Source organism: Canis lupus, chromosome 34, assembly GCF_003254725.2.
Source record: "Canis lupus dingo isolate Sandy chromosome 34, ASM325472v2, whole genome shotgun sequence".
NCBI classification, from domain to species: Eukaryota; Metazoa; Chordata; class Mammalia; order Carnivora; family Canidae; genus Canis; species Canis lupus.
In genome coordinates, this window is record NC_064276.1 from 17732399 (window position 1) to 17750420 (window position 18022).

The 18022-nt window shown below is 36.7% G+C and overlaps 1 protein-coding gene and 1 long non-coding RNA gene across 3 annotated transcripts in view; one reads left to right on the forward strand and one right to left on the reverse strand.

Moving 5' to 3' along the window:
* The window catches only part of VPS8 (VPS8 subunit of CORVET complex), a 268885-nt gene that overhangs the window by 115449 nt on the left and 135414 nt on the right, over positions 1-18022 (forward strand). Inside the window, 3 exon segments of the mRNA XM_025451499.3 lie at positions 9446-9517; positions 14514-14633; positions 15695-15751. Coding sequence (XP_025307284.3) covers positions 9446-9517; positions 14514-14633; positions 15695-15751 — 249 coding nt within the window.
* LOC125754293 (uncharacterized) overlaps positions 1-18022 on the reverse strand; it is a 176151-nt gene that overhangs the window by 56909 nt on the left and 101220 nt on the right. For both annotated transcript variants that reach the window (XR_007408098.1, XR_007408097.1), the window contains exon 3: positions 15680-15776. This is a non-coding gene — a long non-coding RNA (uncharacterized LOC125754293). The remainder of the gene's footprint in view (positions 1-15679; positions 15777-18022) is intronic.

An 18022-nucleotide genomic window follows, 5' to 3' on the forward strand; every position in this document is an offset into this window, starting at 1 on the left:
GGAATCTAATAGAAGGTTAAGAAAGGTTTCTTATATGAAATGATGTCCATGTGAGTCTCAAAGGATGAGTAGAAGTTAGGTTAAGATTAGGGAAAAATACTCTAGGTAGAAGAACAAAATATGTAAAGAGGCCTGGAAACAAGACAGACCAAGGTATGCTCAGGGAATTGGGAAAAAAGGAAATTAGTATGGCCACATCTTGAAGGATAAGGAAGCCTATAGTGAGAAACAAACCCAAAGAGGTAGATAAAGATTGAATTTTGTAATCCGTAGTGAGAATTTTATAATCCATAGTGAATCCATATACACTAGAGCAATAGGGTGCCACTGAAACCTTTTAGGGAGAAGAATATAATGATTGGTAGTTTAGAAAAATTCCCTCTGACTACTGTATGAAAAAGATTGAAATAAGACCACTTTGGAGGCAAGAAGATCTGTTAGCAAATTTCTGTAGTAAATAGGTAGAAGATAAAGGTTACTTGAATTAGGACAGTGACACCAGGGATAATGTGAAAGGATTTGAAAGATATTTTAGGAAACAAATTGGCCTAAACCTTAGGGCTTATTACCCAGTTGGATGTGAAGAATAAGACAAATGGAAAGCATTAAAGATTCCTAGATTTCTGACTTGGCTAACTGGGTATACAGTGGTTTATTTATTCAGTAGGGAATCAGAGGAGAAACCAGTTTCTCAGGAGATGAGGGGTAGAGCAGGGTTCTGGTAAGGGGTGGGGGAGACACAGACATTAGTTCTCTTTTTGAACTTAATGAATTTGAAATGCCTTTCAAGACCTTGGGTTTGGGTAGCCCCCGTGGCCCAGCGGTTTGGCGCCACCTTCAGCCTGGGGCGTGATCCTGAAGACCCAGGATCAAGTCCCATGTCAGGTTCTCTGCATGGAGCCTGCTTCTCCCTCTGCCTGTGTCTCTGCCCCTCTTTCTCTCTCTCTCTCTCATGAATAAATAAATAAAATCTTAAAAAAAAAAAAATAAAAGACCTTGGGTTTTTCTTCTATGCTTGTATCAAGTGTTGGCTGCATGATACAGCTCTGTAAATACCAGAGCTGGAGAAATTGGTAAGACTTAGAATCCAAAATCCTGCATTCACCCTATTTTGCTATGATTGATTAATCATGTAACCTTCCTAATTCAGTAAATATGTCTTAAAAAACATTTTCAGGGAGACACAAGAATTTATGTGACAAATTTTTAAGTCACATCTTACCACCTTTTTTCATTTAGGAATGTTTTTTCATTAAATTTAGCTTCCTTGAGGTATAATATATGCAAAATATAGTTCATCCATTTCAAGAGAAGAGTTTGACAAATGTATAGTCTTGTGACCTCTCCTACAGTCTAGCTATGGAACATTTCCATGATGCCAAAAGGTCACTTTTGCAGTTCTGTAGTTAGTCCTACACCCTAGCCCCTGGGAATTACCAATTTGCTTTCTAACGCTGAAATTTTGTCTTTTCCAGACTGTCATATGAATAGAATCATATGCTTTGTCATTTTTTGGAGCTTCTTTCACTTAAAATAATGCTTTCAAGATTTATCAATGCTATTGCTTATATTGATTGTTCTTTTTAAAAAATTTTTATTTAAATTACAGTTAACATATAGTGTAATATTAGTTTCAGGTGTACGCTATAGTGATTCAGCACTTCCATACAGCACTTGATGCTCTTTACAAACGTACTCCTTCATCCCCATCACCTGTTTCACCCATCCCCTGACCCACTTCTCTAGTAACTGTTAGTCTATTCTCTTTGGTTAAGAGACTTCTTGGTTTGCCTCTCTTTTTTTCCCTTTGCTTGTTTTTCTTAAATTCCACATATGAGTGAAATGTATGTATGTGTCATGATTGATTTGTGAATTTTGAACTAGCAACCCAGGAATAAATCCACTTGATTGTGGTGAATGATTTCTTTTTTTAATGTATTGTTAGATTTGGTTTGCTAGTATTCCATTGAGAAATTTTGCATCTATGTTTCTCAGGGATGTTAATGGCCTATAGTTCTCTTTTTTTGTGGTGTCTTTATCTGGTTTTGGTATCAGGGTAATGCTGGCCTTATAAAATTAATTTGGATATTTTTCTTTTCTATTTTTTGGAATAGTTTGAGAAGAATAGGTATTAATGCTTCTTTATTTTATTTTTTTTTAAAGATTTTATTTATTTATTCATGAGAGACAGAGAGAGAGGGAGAGACACAGGCAGACAGAGAAGCAGGCTCCATGCAGGGAGCCTGATGTGGGACTCGATCCCGGGACTCCAGGATCATGCCCTGCGCCAAAGGCAGGCGCTAAACTGCTGAGCCACCCAGGGATCCCCTATTAACACTTCTTTAAATGTTTATATATATATTAACTCTAATTTAGAATTTACCTGTGAAGCCATCTGGTCCTGGATTTTTGTTTTTTGGGAGTTTTTAAAATTATTGGATAAGTTTCTTTTCTGGCTATTGGTCTATTCAAGTTTTTCTTTCTGTTTGGGTAGTTTATATGTTTCTAGAATTTTATTCATTTCTTCTTGGTTATCCATTTGTTGGCATATAGTTTTTCATAACATTCTCTTAAAATTGTTCTTCTGTGGTATTGGTTGTTATTTCCCTTCTCTCATTTGTGATTTTATTTATTTCTCTTTTTGATAAGTCTGGCTAGGGATTTATCAATTTTTTCAAAGAATTAACTCCTGGTTTCATTGATCTGTTTTATTGTTTTTTTAGTTTCTCTATCATTTATTTCTGCTCCAATCTTTATTATTTCCTTCCTTTTACTGTTTTGGATTTGTTTGTTGTTCTTTTTCTAGCTTCTCTAGTTATAAGGTTCAGTTGTTTGAGATTCTTCTTGCTTTTTGAGGGGACTGTATTACTGTATACTTCTCTCTTAAGACCACTTTTGTTGCATCCCAAAGGTTATACCATTGTGTTTTCACTTTCATTTGTGTCCGTATATATATTTCTTCTTTGATTTTTCTGGTTGACTCATTCATCATTGAGTCACATGTTGTTTAACCTCCATGTATTTGTGGTCTTTCCAGATTTTTTTCTTATGGTTGACTTCTGGTTTCATAACATTGTTTCAGAAAAGGTGCATGGTATGATTTCAGTCTTTTTGTATTTGTTGAAGCCTGTTTTGTTACCTAATATGTGATTTATTCTAGAGAATGTTCCATGTGCACTTAAAAAAGAATGTGTATTCTGTTTTAGACCATCTGGTGGAGTATGTCATTCAAAGCCATTGTTTCCCTGTTGATTTTCTGTTAGATGATCTGTCCATTGATATAAGTGGGGGTGGTAAAGTGCTCTACTATTGTGTTATTATCAATTAGTTACTTTATTAGTAAATGTTTTATATATTTGGATGCTACCATCTTCAGTGCATAAACATTTACAGTTTATATTTTCAGTGCATAAACATTTACATTTTCTTATTGTTCTCTTTATTATATAGCGCCCCTCTTTGTCTCGTGACAGTCTGTTTTAAAGTCTTATTTGCTACGCCAGCTTTCTTTTGACATCCATTTGTGTAATAAATATTTCTCCATCTCCTCACGTTCAATCTGAAAGTTTAGATCTTTAGATCTAAAATGAATCTCTTGTAGGCAGCATATAGATGGGTCTTGTTTTCTTATCTGTCACCCTGTGTCTTTTGATTGGAGCATTTAGTCCATTTACGCTTAAAGTTATTATTGATAGATATGTGTTTATTGCCATTTTATTACTTATGGGTACTTGGGAAGATTTTCTCTGATCCTTGTCTCTTTCATGTTTTGCTGGTTTCCTTTAGTGCTGTATGTGGTTTTCTTTCTCTTTATTCTTTGCATGTTTATTAGTGGGTTTTGTTTTGTTTTTTAAGATTTTATTTATTTATTCATGAGAGACACAGAGAGAGGCAGAGACACAGGCAGAGGGAGAAGCAGGCTCCATATGGGGAGCCCGATCTGGGACTCGATCCTGGGCCAAAGGCAGGCGCTAAACCACTGAGCCACTCAGGGATCCCCTATTAGTGGGTTTTGATATGTGCTTACCATTAGGTTTGTTTATAACCTTTTCTGCAAATTCCCATTCTTTTCTCCTCTCCACATGTTTTGGGTATATGTTATTATCTGGTATATCCTTTTTTGTGTGTGAGTTCATTGACAGAGTTTTACCAAAATACTAATTTTTGCTGCTTTGTGTTTCCTGCATTTATACTGTCACTTTTGTTGTCTCCTTTCCACTCAAAGAGTCCCCTTTAATATTTCTTGCCGGGCTGGTTTAGTGATCATGAACTTTTTCAGTTTTTCTCTAAGAAACTCTATTTCTCCTTCTATTCCAAATGGAAGCCTTGCTGGATAGAGTATTCTTGGCTGCAGATTTTTGCTATTCAGCATTTTGAGTGTGTCATGCCATTCTCTTCTGGCTTGCCAAGGTTCTGTTGAAAAATCTCTTTCAACAGAAACCCTAGCCTTATGGGTTTTCCCTTGTAAATTAATGACTTCTTTTGTTGCTTTTAAGATTATTTTTCTATATCACTATATTTTGCAAATTTAATTGCAGTATTCTTTGGTTCTGGCCTGCTTTTGAGATTTTTTTAAAAGATTTTTTTTATTTATTCATGAGAGAGAGAGAGACATAAGCAGAGGGATAAGCAGGCTTCCTGCAAGGAGCCTGATCGGGACTTGATCTCAGACCCTGGGATCATGCCCTGAGCCGAAGGCAGCTGCTCAACTGCTGAGCCACCCAGGCGTCCCAGGCTTTGATGATTTTGATGAGAGTTCTCTGTGACTCCTAGATCTCTGTATCTGTTCCCTTCCCCAGATTAGGGAAGTTTTCAGCTCTTATTTCTTCAAATAAATTTTCTGCCCCCTTTCTCTTTTTTCTTCTTCTAGGACTCCTATAATATGAATGTTACTACATTTAGTGGAGTCCCTGAGTTCCCTGAGTCTATTCTTGTTTTGCATAATTCTTCTCTCTTGTTCAGCTTCACTGCTTTCTATTACTTTTTGTTCTAGGTCATTGATTCATTCCTCCATTTCTTCTAATCTGCTGTTCATTTATCAAGTATGTTTCTAATCTCGTTTACTGCACTCTTCATCTGATTTTTCTTTTTACTCTTACATGTTTATGATAAGGGTCTTACTGGTGTCTTCTATTCTTCTTTCAAACCCAGTGAATATTCTTATGATTGTTACTTTAAATTTTCTACCAGGCATGTTATGTGTATCTCTTTCACTTACAGATCTCTGGCTATGGCCTTATCTTGCTCTTTCATTTGGGATACATTCCTCTGTCTTCACATTTTGTCTTAATTGCTGCTTTCTTATTAAGTGTTAGAAAAGCCAGTTATGCGTCTTGCTCCAGAAAGTAATGGCCTTATGATGAAGAGGTCATGTAGTGTCCAATGCCTGTCACTTGAGGGAATGTCACCAGAGTGTGCCACATGCACTCTGCTGTTGTGTTCTGGCTGCTTTATCCTTCAGGCCAATCATCAGCAAAGGCTCTCCTTGCCTGCTGTGAGCAGTGTTTGGTCCCTGGCCGGAAGGTGGTGAGTGTTAACTAGGTGTGCTCTTATCTGCTTGTGAAATGAGATGTGTCACCACCTACACTGGAACTGAGGCCCTGCAAAACTCTCTGGTCAGGAAATGTAGTGTGGACAGGGGTTTATGCTGGTCTTCTGGGGGCGGGGCCCAACAAGCTGGGACTGAGGTAAGTGTGACTGAGAAGGACAGTGCCACCTGAGTGCTGGGGGTGGGGCTTAGGTTAAGCAAGTTAGGCAGCCGGTGAAGCACTGTGCTGCTTCCCACAGGCGCAGGCAGCTCTGAAGTTATACTGAGTGGTGGGAGAGGGAAATGGCCCCATCCAACTCCTTTGTTCCCGAAGGGGAGTGTCAGTGAATGTTGCCTCTCAGGGATGTGCTCAAGGAGAGCAAATAGTCTCCCTAGTCTGTGCTCCAGGCACTCTTCAGATTGATGTTCCACGTCTGCCCCCAAATTGTTTACCTGTCTTCACTTTAGGAGAGGTGCAGTGCTCTTTGGGCTCTATCCCAGCCAACCTTGCTGACCTTTAAAAATCCAGGCTTGCAAACCCTGCTGGTTGCAAGAACTCATAAAAGTCAACCCCTCTCATTTCGCAAGCCAGTGGCTCTGGGGGAGTGTTCTCCTTGTGCATTCCTCTGGGTGCTTCTTTCTCTCTCACCCTTTTCTGTAACTTCACTCCCTTTCCTCCAGGGCAGTCATGATCCATTTCTCCCCTCAACCATGTCTCTGCACTTTCTACCTTCTTTGATATAGCCTCTTTTCTCCCTTTAGTTGTTGAGTTTGTTCTATCAGTTTCCAGGTCAATTTCTGGCATATGTAGGATGATTTGATAGTTACCTAGTTGTATTTGTGGGACTAGGCAAGCCCAGTCTTCTACTCTGCCACCATCTTCTCCCAAACCAGGTTGTTCCTTTTTATGGCTGTATAATTTTCCATTTTATGGATATACAGTTTGTTAATCTGTTCACCAGTAGATGGCCCTTGGAGTTGTTTTATGTTTTAGGCTATTATGAATACAGCTGTTATGAACATTTATGTATAGGCCTTTGTGTAAACATATATTTCTGTTTCTCTTGAGTAAATACCAAAGAATAGAATTGCTGGGTATTTGTTACATGTATTCTTTTACTTTGTCAGAAACTGGCAGGCTGTTTTCTAAGGGGGTTCTATCATTTTGCATTTTTACTGATAGTATAGGTGAGTAGCAATCAGTTCCTTCATCTTACCAACACTTGCTATAATTGATCTTTTTAAATTGACCATTCTAAAAGGTGTATAATGGCATGTCATTGTGGTTTTTATTCATATTTTCCTTCTAACTAATGATATTAAGCATCTTTTTATTTAAATATATTAGCAAAAATATGTTTGTCATCCATATATTCTCTTTTAAATTTTTTTTTAATTGTATTTATTTTCTTGTCTGGTTTTGAGAGTTCTTTATGAATTTTAAATACAAGTATCTTGCCCAGGGATCCCTGGGTGGCGCAGTGGTTTGGCGCCTGCCTTTGGCCCAGGGCGCGATCCTGGAGACCCAGGATCGAATCCCATGTCAGGCTCCCGGTGCATGGAGCCTGCTTCTCCCTCTGCCTGTGTCTCTGCCTCTCTCTCTCTCTCTCTCTCTCTCTCTCTCTCTCTCTCTGTGTGAGTATCATAAATAAATAAAAATTAAAAAAAAAAAAAGTATCTTGCCCAATTACATGAGCTTAGCAAATGTTTTCTCCCAGTCTAGTTTGTCTTTAAAGACTAATAGTTTTCCTCTAAGATATCGCTCACAAGTGACTGTTCTAGGTTAGTTTTACTATGTATAATGTAAGCCTTTTCAAGATGTGAATTCAAGTCTTTATTTTAAGAAAGTTTTCTTGAATTACAGATTTAAATGCTTTTTCTACTTCATTATTTTATATTTCATCTTAAACTGCAATTATTTGTATATTGTGTTTTCTTTACCTTCTATGTTTGTCACCTTTTCTCTCATCTCTTTTACTTCCTTTTTAATTAAAAAAAATTTTTTTTTAATTTTTTTTTTTACTTTTTAATTTAAATTTATTTTTTTAGTTCTTTTCACTTATGTTTTCTATTTCTCTTACTTTACTTGTGGTCATATCTTCTCTCCCTCGGGTGGCTTATATGCCTTTGTGCTTCACAGACTGTGTGTGTTATTCTCCATTAGGACATTGTTGCCTGTTATTCTGCTCACCAAGCATTATATAATTCAAAGCATCTTTGTGAAATGATTATGTTTTAACAGTGATATGCCATGTTAGTGGCAGCTGTTAACTTTAATCAAAATATGTCATAATGTATATCATCATATTCATACTGTGGTATATCATCACTTAATTATGTGTATAGAAGTAAACTTTCAGTATCTGTTTCAAAGCAGTGAATACATGCTGCCAAAAGGAAAATGACTGAGAAATTCTTTTTTACTAGCTGTCATTGCTGTTGCTTTTTAATACATATGTTAATTCTCCATGATTTGGTGTTTTAGTTGAATAGCATTTGTATTAGCAGGTATTAGGTTTTATTTGTATATGCAGAGTGACATCTCTCTTTCGCAAGCTGGGGTGGGGTGGAGGTGGAGGTATGTGTTTGTGTCAGTGTGTTCATGTGTGTTGTTTTTGTAAACCTGAAGATAGAACTGAGAGACTTTCTAGTTCATCTCTCTGTCTTTAGGCAGGGTAATATTTAACCCACTTAAACATTGAAATCTCTTCTGTTTGAGTTTCCAGATTGAGAGTTCCTACAGTCTCCTTGGTAACTCATCTCAGCATTTTTCAACGAACTGGCAGCAAAGTAGTCTAGTTGAAGAAAGTTTTTAAAAAAGAAAAGATTTTATTTTTTTGTCATTAAGTAGACAAATGAGCATTCATTTGTGTAAAGCACTTAGCGTGTGTCAGGAAAGGGGAAGGAAGGGCATGCTAATTGAAGACAGCATGAGCAGAGGTATTTGGCAGAAGTTGGGGGAAGTTCAGAGCCCATTTGGTTTGAATGTAACCGTGATGTAGTCTTGAAAGTTCATAGCTTTAATTAATTTTTAATGGAATAATGTATAGTTATTTTTTAGGAAAATAAGCAGTAAATTATTGCTATATGGATTTAAACATTTGTAAGACCCACATGTGCTAAGTGGAAACCCTGGGAAAGATCTTCGTCTTTCATCATTTTTATTATTTAATACATAATTTCATTTAGATTTTTTTGGTAGTGAACAAATTTTAATTCTTTCATATATGCATTTTATAGGTATTAGGTATTTTTAGAATCTGACTCTGTCATTTACTTTGGTGCATGTTCTGTTCAAAATGTATTTGGCTCTATTTGCACAGGGACATAAAATTAAAAGTGCTGTACTTGGCAGTGTTTTGAAATAAGATACCTAGTCCTTGTGTGTAGGCTTGAGGATTTTAACATTGTGACAGTTTTACCATAATTTTTAGAAAATATCTATCATAGAACATAATTTTTTTAAGTTGTCATGGAAATGATGAAAGTTATTTTTCATGAAAGTTAGTAAGCTGTACTTCAGTTATTATTTCCAAGTAGCATTAAATGGAATGATGGCAGAGTATGTAACGTAGTTCATCTCAAAGCCTTGTTCACAAATTGCCTCCTGCCATTAGTGTTTTTTCTTTTTTCATTGCCTATAAACTTTCTCAGATCACTCTTTGGTTATATGATAGTTGCTATAATTTTATGCTTGTTATTTATTTTTAAAGTCCCAGAATACCATATAATAATAAGTGCTATAGCTTTCTACCTAACTTGCTAAAAGCAGCTTATTATTTAAAGGTATGTAAGGAAAAATCTGATAAGGGATGGTTATCTTATTTGGGATTTTATCTAACTATTAATAAGAATTTAGTGTCGTTTCATTTCAAAATTTGCAGATAATAATAATTTTTAAAATTTTCTTCCTATTAGACTTTTGAAGATTTTAAAAATGACAAGCAAGCTGTAGAATATCAACAACGAATTGTGGATATTTTGTTGAAAGTAAGTATTCAAAAAAAAGAGTAAGTATTCAGAGAATAGATGTTTATTTATTTATTTTTAGGGAGAAGGTTGCAGAGGGAGAGGGGGAGAGAGAATCTTAAGTAGGCTCCATGCCCAATGCGGAGCCTGACACAGGGCTCAATCTCACGACTTTGAGATCATGACTTGACCAAAATCAAGAGTCATGCTTATTAACCTGCTAAGCCACCCAGGCACCCTTGTATTGATGTTTATTTTAAGAACATTGAATTGTTTTAGAGCAAGTTCTAAAATAATCTAATTTAAAATTAAATTTAAAAATTTTATTGTGATATCTTTGTCTTCCAAACCTGAATGAAATACTTATCATTCTTTCAAAAAAAATTAATGTATCTCAGCTATAGACTAGATATAAGAATACAGGATACTACTGAGAAATACATATTGTGGTAATTGCTATATTAGTATGATTATGTGAAATAATGATGACTAACTTCAGAATGCTTTGAGAAAATAATTAATGTGAAGAATCTTCTTCCATCTCACACCAGCATTGCTGTGTTACTTAGGTGGTGCTGTAGGTCGACCATGGCACTGAAATGATGGGTAACACTTCAGAATGATTAGAGAGGCACACAGAGATGATCATCTCAGTTTAAATCTAACTAGATTCAGTCCAAAGTTATTTTGAGATCCATGCTGCTGCTAATGAATGAATGCAGAGACAAATTCTTTTCCTTTCCATCTGCACAGCTTGAACCAGGCCAGTTTCTTCTTGTAGTTGAAATCTTTAGAACTTTTTTGTCCTGTTCATTTGGCTATAAAATGGAGATTTCCTCCTCTTAGTGAATTTTAGATCATTTTGGACAAGAGACCAAAAATAAAATGTTCTCTAATTGGGTGTGACGTTAATCTATTACATTTATAATAGTTTTTTATAATTTTCAAAACACATTTATGTACATTATCTTATTTGAGCTATTTATTGACCTTGTAGGATAGGCAGTGATGAATATGAGAATAGGATCACTAAGCCCCCAAATAATGCCAGTTTGATCCAGGTGGGTGGTGTGGAGAATGTTTACTTGGGCTTACTAAATGGTCTCCCTATACCTAATCTTGTCCTCCTTTAATTTGTGATCTTGCCTTTCCTTTATTCTTCTGTGGCTCCCTGTTGGATTAGTTGGAATTAAGTTCCACTGTGAGAGAAATTCAAAATAACAATTGTTGAATGATGATGGGAATTTATTTTTCTCATAAAAGTCTGGAGGTAGGCAACCTGTTCTAGTAGAGTGGCTTCACAAACTTATCATGGATGCAGATGCCTTCTGCTTTAACTGTTGTTATTCTGAGTACATGGGGTTTTTTTCATCCAAAATACCTGCTTGGGTTCCAGCCATCCTCTCTACATTCTAGCCAGTCTGAATGCAGAAAGAGATGAAGAGAGTTCCCTCTCTTTAAATAGACTTTTTAGAAGTTGTATACTATAATTTAGCTTAGAACATGTTGATCAGAACTTAGATATATTGCTTCTCAGCTACTAAGACTGAGAAATGTACTCTGTATCTGTATTATGGTGACCATGTGTTTGGCCTAAAATGAGGAGCTTTGTTTCTAAGTTAGGAGGGAAGAACAGATGTTGGAGGAGCACAAATACTAGTTTCTGCCATACTCATCTGAAGTTGTTTTTACATGGCATCCAAGATCCTTCTGTATTTTCTGGTCCCTGATTACTTTCTATAACTGCTCTCCTCGCCTACTCCTACCACACAACTCTGTGACACACACACTGTCTGTATTATGAGCTTCTCAACCATATTAAATTATTGCAATTCACTGAACTTTCTGTGTTATCTTTATGTCTTACATTCTTTGTGTGTGTGTGTTTTCATCTTATCATGCCTTTCCTTCCCTTTCTCTGCCTGGCAAATTCCTAACCATTTTTTAAGACATAACTCAAATATGATCATATCATCCATGAGAAACTCTTTTAGAATCCTTTCCACACTTTCAGTTTGATGTGTTGCCCCTTCTCTGTGTTCATACAACACTGTATGCTATACATGGCACGCTGTATGGTCATTGTTTACATGTATATTTTCCTGCCTGGAGTTGAGTTTCCTGTAAGCTGAGACTATGAGGAATTTGTAGATGTATCATTGTTTTAACATGTCCAGAATATGTCCAGCACAATGCCTGCATGCTGGTAGGTGTTCAAGACATGTTTGTAAGTCAGTTGAATGGGAATTTGAGTTTAAAACTATACCAAGTTGGAGGAACAATTCAAATGAAAAGAATAATGCTCCACGAAGTACTTAAACTATTACAATTTGTGAATTGCTATCCCTGTATATTGTTTTGATATTTGATATCATTTACCTTGGGTCAATGTAGAATGAACCTTTGAGATTATTTTCTGATTTCTGATGAGAGAGTTTACTAACAAGTGTGCTGCTGACAGAGGCAGTGAAAATAGGAATGTAGGCAATGACCAGAGAACATTGGATGAGCATCAAAAATAGAGTGATACAATGTGTGCTGAATGGCTAGAGACATAGAAGTAAAAAGCCATTAATTTGTGACTTTGTATAAAATTGCTCAGAAAATTTTGTAAGCATGGTCCCTGAAGTAGGTAAGAGGAAATGAAGAGACACCAGGATTTCCAGGATGGTAACCATCAGACACTTGGTGAGGTGGCGAGGGAATTGGCTGAGAGTTAAAACTGTTTTTTTCAAAAGATGTTTCTAGGATGAGATGGTTAAACAGTTCATACCTGGAGAGTAAAAGGGAGGGTGAAAGCAGAGAGGAGCCCTAGTTGGGTCCAAAAGTTGAGTCCTCGGGAAGCCCCTGCACATTGAAAGGGAGTGGTGACTGAGTATTTTAAAGCTACAGAGAGCTCTTTGTAGTGGATCCGTTGAAATTTAGATACACACAGAGATTATGAGTATTCTCATGCTCTGGTAAGGATGAATTATGCACTTGAGGAAACCATGGTTGCTAGACTAAAGCAGGACAAGTTAAAGAACGGAATACACTACTAGCAGAGTAAGAGGAGAGGCCGAAAGCTGGACGCAAGGGACTGTTTTACAAAAGGAGCAATCTTACACTTGATCTTTGAATGAAAGTGGGAGGGGGGTCTTAGGACCCACAGTAGACCAGTTTGTTGTTCAGCTAATACCAGACAATACCTGATCTTCCTTCCCAGTATGCTTCACTCTCTTTCTTTGCTGATGGCATCATCATTGGACCTGCCTGTCAGGCTCAAGTGTGTCATTGTTTATTCCTCTGTTAGCCACAGTTTTCCACACAGGTAAATAAATCCTTGTCCTGTTGCCGCTCTCTTCGCAGTGCCTTTTGCTCCTGTTCCTGCTTCTGTTTTCATGATCTCTGCCCTGGTTCAGACCCCTTTGTCTCTCCTTTGGACGTCTGCAGTCAGCTGCAACTTGCCTGGGCTCTTTCCCTTTTAATTCTTCCTCGTGTGATTTTATCCTGTTCACTGCCAGCTGGATACTTTTCCTAGGCACCATGCTGCTCACGATCAACTTTCCTGGTTGAACATTTTCAGTAGCTCCCCAGTCTTTTGTGGACTAAACTCTAGATTCCTTGGGATGACATTCAAGGCCTCATCTTTTCAATCTGATTTCTCCTTTCTTCTAATGCATGGGGCTGCATTATAGTGGAACACATGGTCTTCAAACACACTTGTGTTTTTCTGTGTCCATGCTTTTGCTCACACTCTTCTCCCTGCCTGGATTACTCTCTCTTTCCTGACATTTCCCTACTTTTCTTGTTTCTTTTCAAATTCCCTCTCTAATTTTCCCCACTGTGCTTTCATAGCCACATATATATATATATATATTAATATATAATAATATTATGACTAATACTTAGCATAATGTCCATCTATGTTGTTGCACATGGTAAGATTTCATTCCTTTTTGTGGCTGAGTAATATTCCACTGTGTGTATGTGTGTGCACCATTTTTTTTCCACCTCTTTATCTATAGATGGAATTTAGGCTGCTTCCATATCTTGGCCATTTTAAGTAATGCTGCAGTAAACATAAGGGTGCATATATCTTTCTGAATTAGTGTTTTTATTTTCTTCAGATAGATACTTAGAGATGGAATTCCTGCATCATACTATTTTCAGTTTTTTGAGGACCCTCCATACCGTTTTCCGCAGTGGCTGCATCAGTTAAATTTCCTGACAGTGCCTGCTTAACGCTTGTTATTTCTTGTCTTTCTGATACTTGCCATTCTGACAGGTGTGAGTATTCATGGTATCTCATTGTGGTTTTAACTTGCGTTTCCTCGGTGATTAGTGATATTGAACATCTTTTCCTGTGCCTTCAGGTTACCTTACTTTTAGACCTCAGAACAACTCTGTTCTTTCTGTGTTGATAGGTAGCTTTTGGGTAGAGTTACTTAAATTTATTATTTTTTAAAGATTTTATTTATTTATTTGACAGTGAGAGGGAGCACAAGCAGGTAGAGCAGCAGGCAGAGGGAGAGGGAAACAGGCTTCCCATTGAACAGGGAGCCTGACATGGGTGTCGATTGTAGGACCCCAGGATCAGAAGCTGAGCCGAAGACAGACACTTAACTGACTGAGCCACCCAGGGGCCCTGAGGGTTACTTAAATTTAATTTAAATTTAACTTTAAATAAAAAAATAAATAAATAAATAAATTTAACTTTAGTAGGGTTCTCTTTTAAGAATTCCAAAGGAAAACATGATTAATATTTTTTTTGAAATCCACCTCTAACAATTCAGTTCTCATCCAAATTGTGCCTAGAAATATGCCCAAAAAACACTAAAATGTTTTCCTTTCAGAATATGAAAGTAGTTTGTGCTCCTTCTCTAAATGGCATTGAATTGAATTGTTGCACAGCCTATAAAAGAATCTTTTCATGAGTCTTCAGTAATGAGGCTTCCCTCCCACCTTTCTGATGGTATAATTTTGTATCAAACCAGATGGTATATTGAATAAATAAATGGTCTGTTTTGCTCACCAGGTTATGGTGGAGAATTCTGATTTTACTCCCTCACAAGTAGGGTGTCTCTTTACATTCCTTGCCCGGCAGCTTGCAAAGCCTGACAATACCTTATTTGTAAACAGAACCCTTTTTGATCAGGTGAGTGTCTTTAATGATGAGAATTATTTTTATTCTGTTTATCGATCAGAAAAATTCACTGGATTATACATTTTCTTAATATAATTGCCTAGTGGGTAAATGTCTTATTAGGTAGGATGCTGTTCAGGTTTTAATTTGGATTAAATTAGTTGTGGTTTTTGTTTTGTTTTGTTTTTTAATGTTGTATCTGGGTAGTATGACTTTACCTAGTAGCTTGGTATCTTGGGAGTATGGCTTGTGGAGATTGGTTTATAGAGATTTTATTCTCTCAGTTTTTCTCTTGCTCTAAATTGCTTAGAATTCTTTGCTCAAGAATTTTTCAGTTTAAGAATTCATGCATCTCATTGGTAGCACATCTATGATGTTGGTCACTGGAAGAGGGATCACTTTTAGAAAGTCTGAATTTCCTTATAAATGACTTTGAAGATATCTCCTAATACCAATTAAATATCTCCACGTATCCACAGGCAAAGAAAACACTTTCTGTCTGGAGAAAGTTACCAATAATGACTAGCATTTATTGAGCACTTCATAATACTAGGCTCTGTTCCAGGGTTTTATATGAATGTGTTAACTCAGAGGTCCCCCAGCAGCCCTGAAATTGATATTGTTGTTACCCTCTATTCTGAAAATGAGGAAAGCTAAATCCTGGACAGGTTAATTCACTCGTTCAAGTTCATACTTAGTAAGTGTTATTATTTGCTATAAGTGTTGTTACTAAGTATTTATGAGGTGAAACTCAAATTCAAGTGGCCTGACTCTTAAAGTCCATGCTTTGCCTGGTCCATGGTATCAGGGATCTTAAGGTTAAGATATGCAGATGGCACTGCCTTCCCACCATGTTTCTGAATAGTAAAGATAAGATGCATATTAAGTTGTTAGCAACTTGAGCCTGCTGTGCCATGTTATAGGCCAGGTGGTTGGGAAGATACCATATATCTGTGGTATGTGTTATGGCCAAGTGTGAATGAATTGATATAGGATAGTTACTGTTTTCATTACTACAGTGTTATGGCATGCATGCTAGTATCCAATAAAAAAAATACCTTTTCTTTGACCAGGTCCTTGAATTCCTCTGCAGTCCTGATGATGACTCCCGACACTCTGAAAGACAGCAGGTATGAACTACTGGAACTCTTTTTGCTGAAGAATGGGAAAGAGGACAGAATAAACTAGAAAGAACCTTTCTTAGCTAGACCTCATAAAACATAAGGAGAAAGTAGCTTTTGCCAAACCCTAATACTAAGTTAGATAGTGGCAACCAGAAAATAGTGTGGATGGTTGTTTGAGGTTCGATTGTAAAGAATTTATATCAAACTAAATTCCTAGACAGACTAGACTTGTCTTGCATTCATCATGACATCAAAGAATTATTCATCCTTCTCCATGAAGTAGCAGCAGTTGGCACCTGCGGGATCCTGCTTTCCACTGGGGCCATTTATCTGATAACCACTCCTAACTGCTATGGCTCTGAACCAGAAAGGCTGCAGGATCCTGAGTATTGGGACATTCAACTTCAGGGAGTGTTCTATAGCCCACTGCATTAGGGCACCATCTCTGGAGACTGGACTTCATCTGTCCCTTCACTAATCACTAGGAGATTGTAACTGATTATCACTTCTTTCCACTTAGGCCACTTTCTTGAGGGTCTGTTCCTAGAGTAGGATTCTTTGAAAGCTTATCCATTATAATTGTGAGCACTAAGAGAGCCTATTTAAAATTGATGGGCAGAGTTTGTCAGATAAGCAAGCTACAAAATAAAAGTACTTTGAGAGCAACACTGGTCTTTTTTATGATGAGAGTACACAGCTGGGAGGTTGAGACTCCGATAAAGAACATAGGAGAGCAACAGTGACCCTTTTCTCCACACAGCTGTGGTCCAGTGGTTGCTGTAGACTAGCTTAGGGAAGAGAACAGCTGCTAAAATTTTGGTTATCTCAAATTGTATTGAAGACAAATAATAATATGGACCTCTCACTTTGTCCTTGTTTCTCTGTTGGCAGGAAAAGTGGATCATGGTATGCATGGTGTTGCTATATAAAATGATAAACACTTTTAATATAACTAAATTAAACAGAAATAAAACACAGATCTAAATAAAAAACTTTAAAAAGTACTCCTCCTATAGTAATGCTCTATTTTTGGGAGTCCACTTTGAGACTATCTAGGTTTGTTTTTTTTCTCAGCTCATTTGAGAAATACAGAAAACTTACGAGTTGTAGATCAAGTTCGACACTAAGATTAGAACCCACTTCCATCCCTTCTAATCCAGCACTCTTGAATCATGTGTAACATACACAAATTTGTGTCTCCAGTATTTTTGAGTGTTTTCTGATGGTATGCTGATCAAATTTTAATAGGTGATTCCCCAGATTTAGTTCCCAGGTTTAGATATTAATGTTAGTTGATATTTTCAATATTTAAATGAATAAGATGAAGGCACAACAACGAAAACATGAGAGAATGTCACACATTCGTCAGTGAAGTAACTTCTTCACTCAGTTCTTGAATACTGGAAAAATAATTCCTTAGTTTTTTTGTGCTAGTCACAGTGTAATGACGATGATATGCACACTTTTAAATTTGATTGCCTTATTTCTATCACTCTCTTACACAGGGATTGGCAGTTTTGCTCTGTAAAGGGCCAAAGACTAAATATTTTAGGTTTTGTGGGGCACAGAGGCTCTGTGTCACATATTCTTCTTTTTGTTTTTATTTTATACCCCTTTAAAGATATAACAACACCTGATTTTTTACAGCATTTGCTAATTTCCATAGCGTAAACACTCCCACCACAACTGATTTGCGCCTACCAATATGATATTACTGAACATAGAATTGGAAAGGGATGCCCTTTATCACACCCTTATATAATTCCACCATATAGGTGCAGTAATTAACCTCAAGAGCATACATAGTAAAATTTAGTAAAATAGTAAGTGGTGAGTTTTGAGTATTATTTTTAATTTAATGTATTGTAAGTTTATATAATTTTTACCAATTGCTGCGTTTAACAACTGGCTTACACAATTCCTAAAAATTTAATAGTCAGCTCTGTTGAGTTGGTTCCAGCAACTGGCTCCAGCAATGGCATTTTTATTATCTTATTTCCAAATTGAGATTTGCTGTAGATGGATTTACTCCATGGTTCCATATAACAGTACGTTATAGTGCTCAGAATGGACTGAATTGGGGTTCTGAAAAGTAAAGTATGGATACGTTTCATTTCTTCTCCCCCTTTTTGTCTTTCTTTAACTTGAAAGTAATCAGTTTCCTGTATTAGAAAGATACTTTGTTAAATGATTTCCTGAAGTTCTGGAAGGGTCATGTTACTTTGGATTTTTTTTTTTTTTTAAGATTGTATTTATTCATGAGAGACACATAGAGAG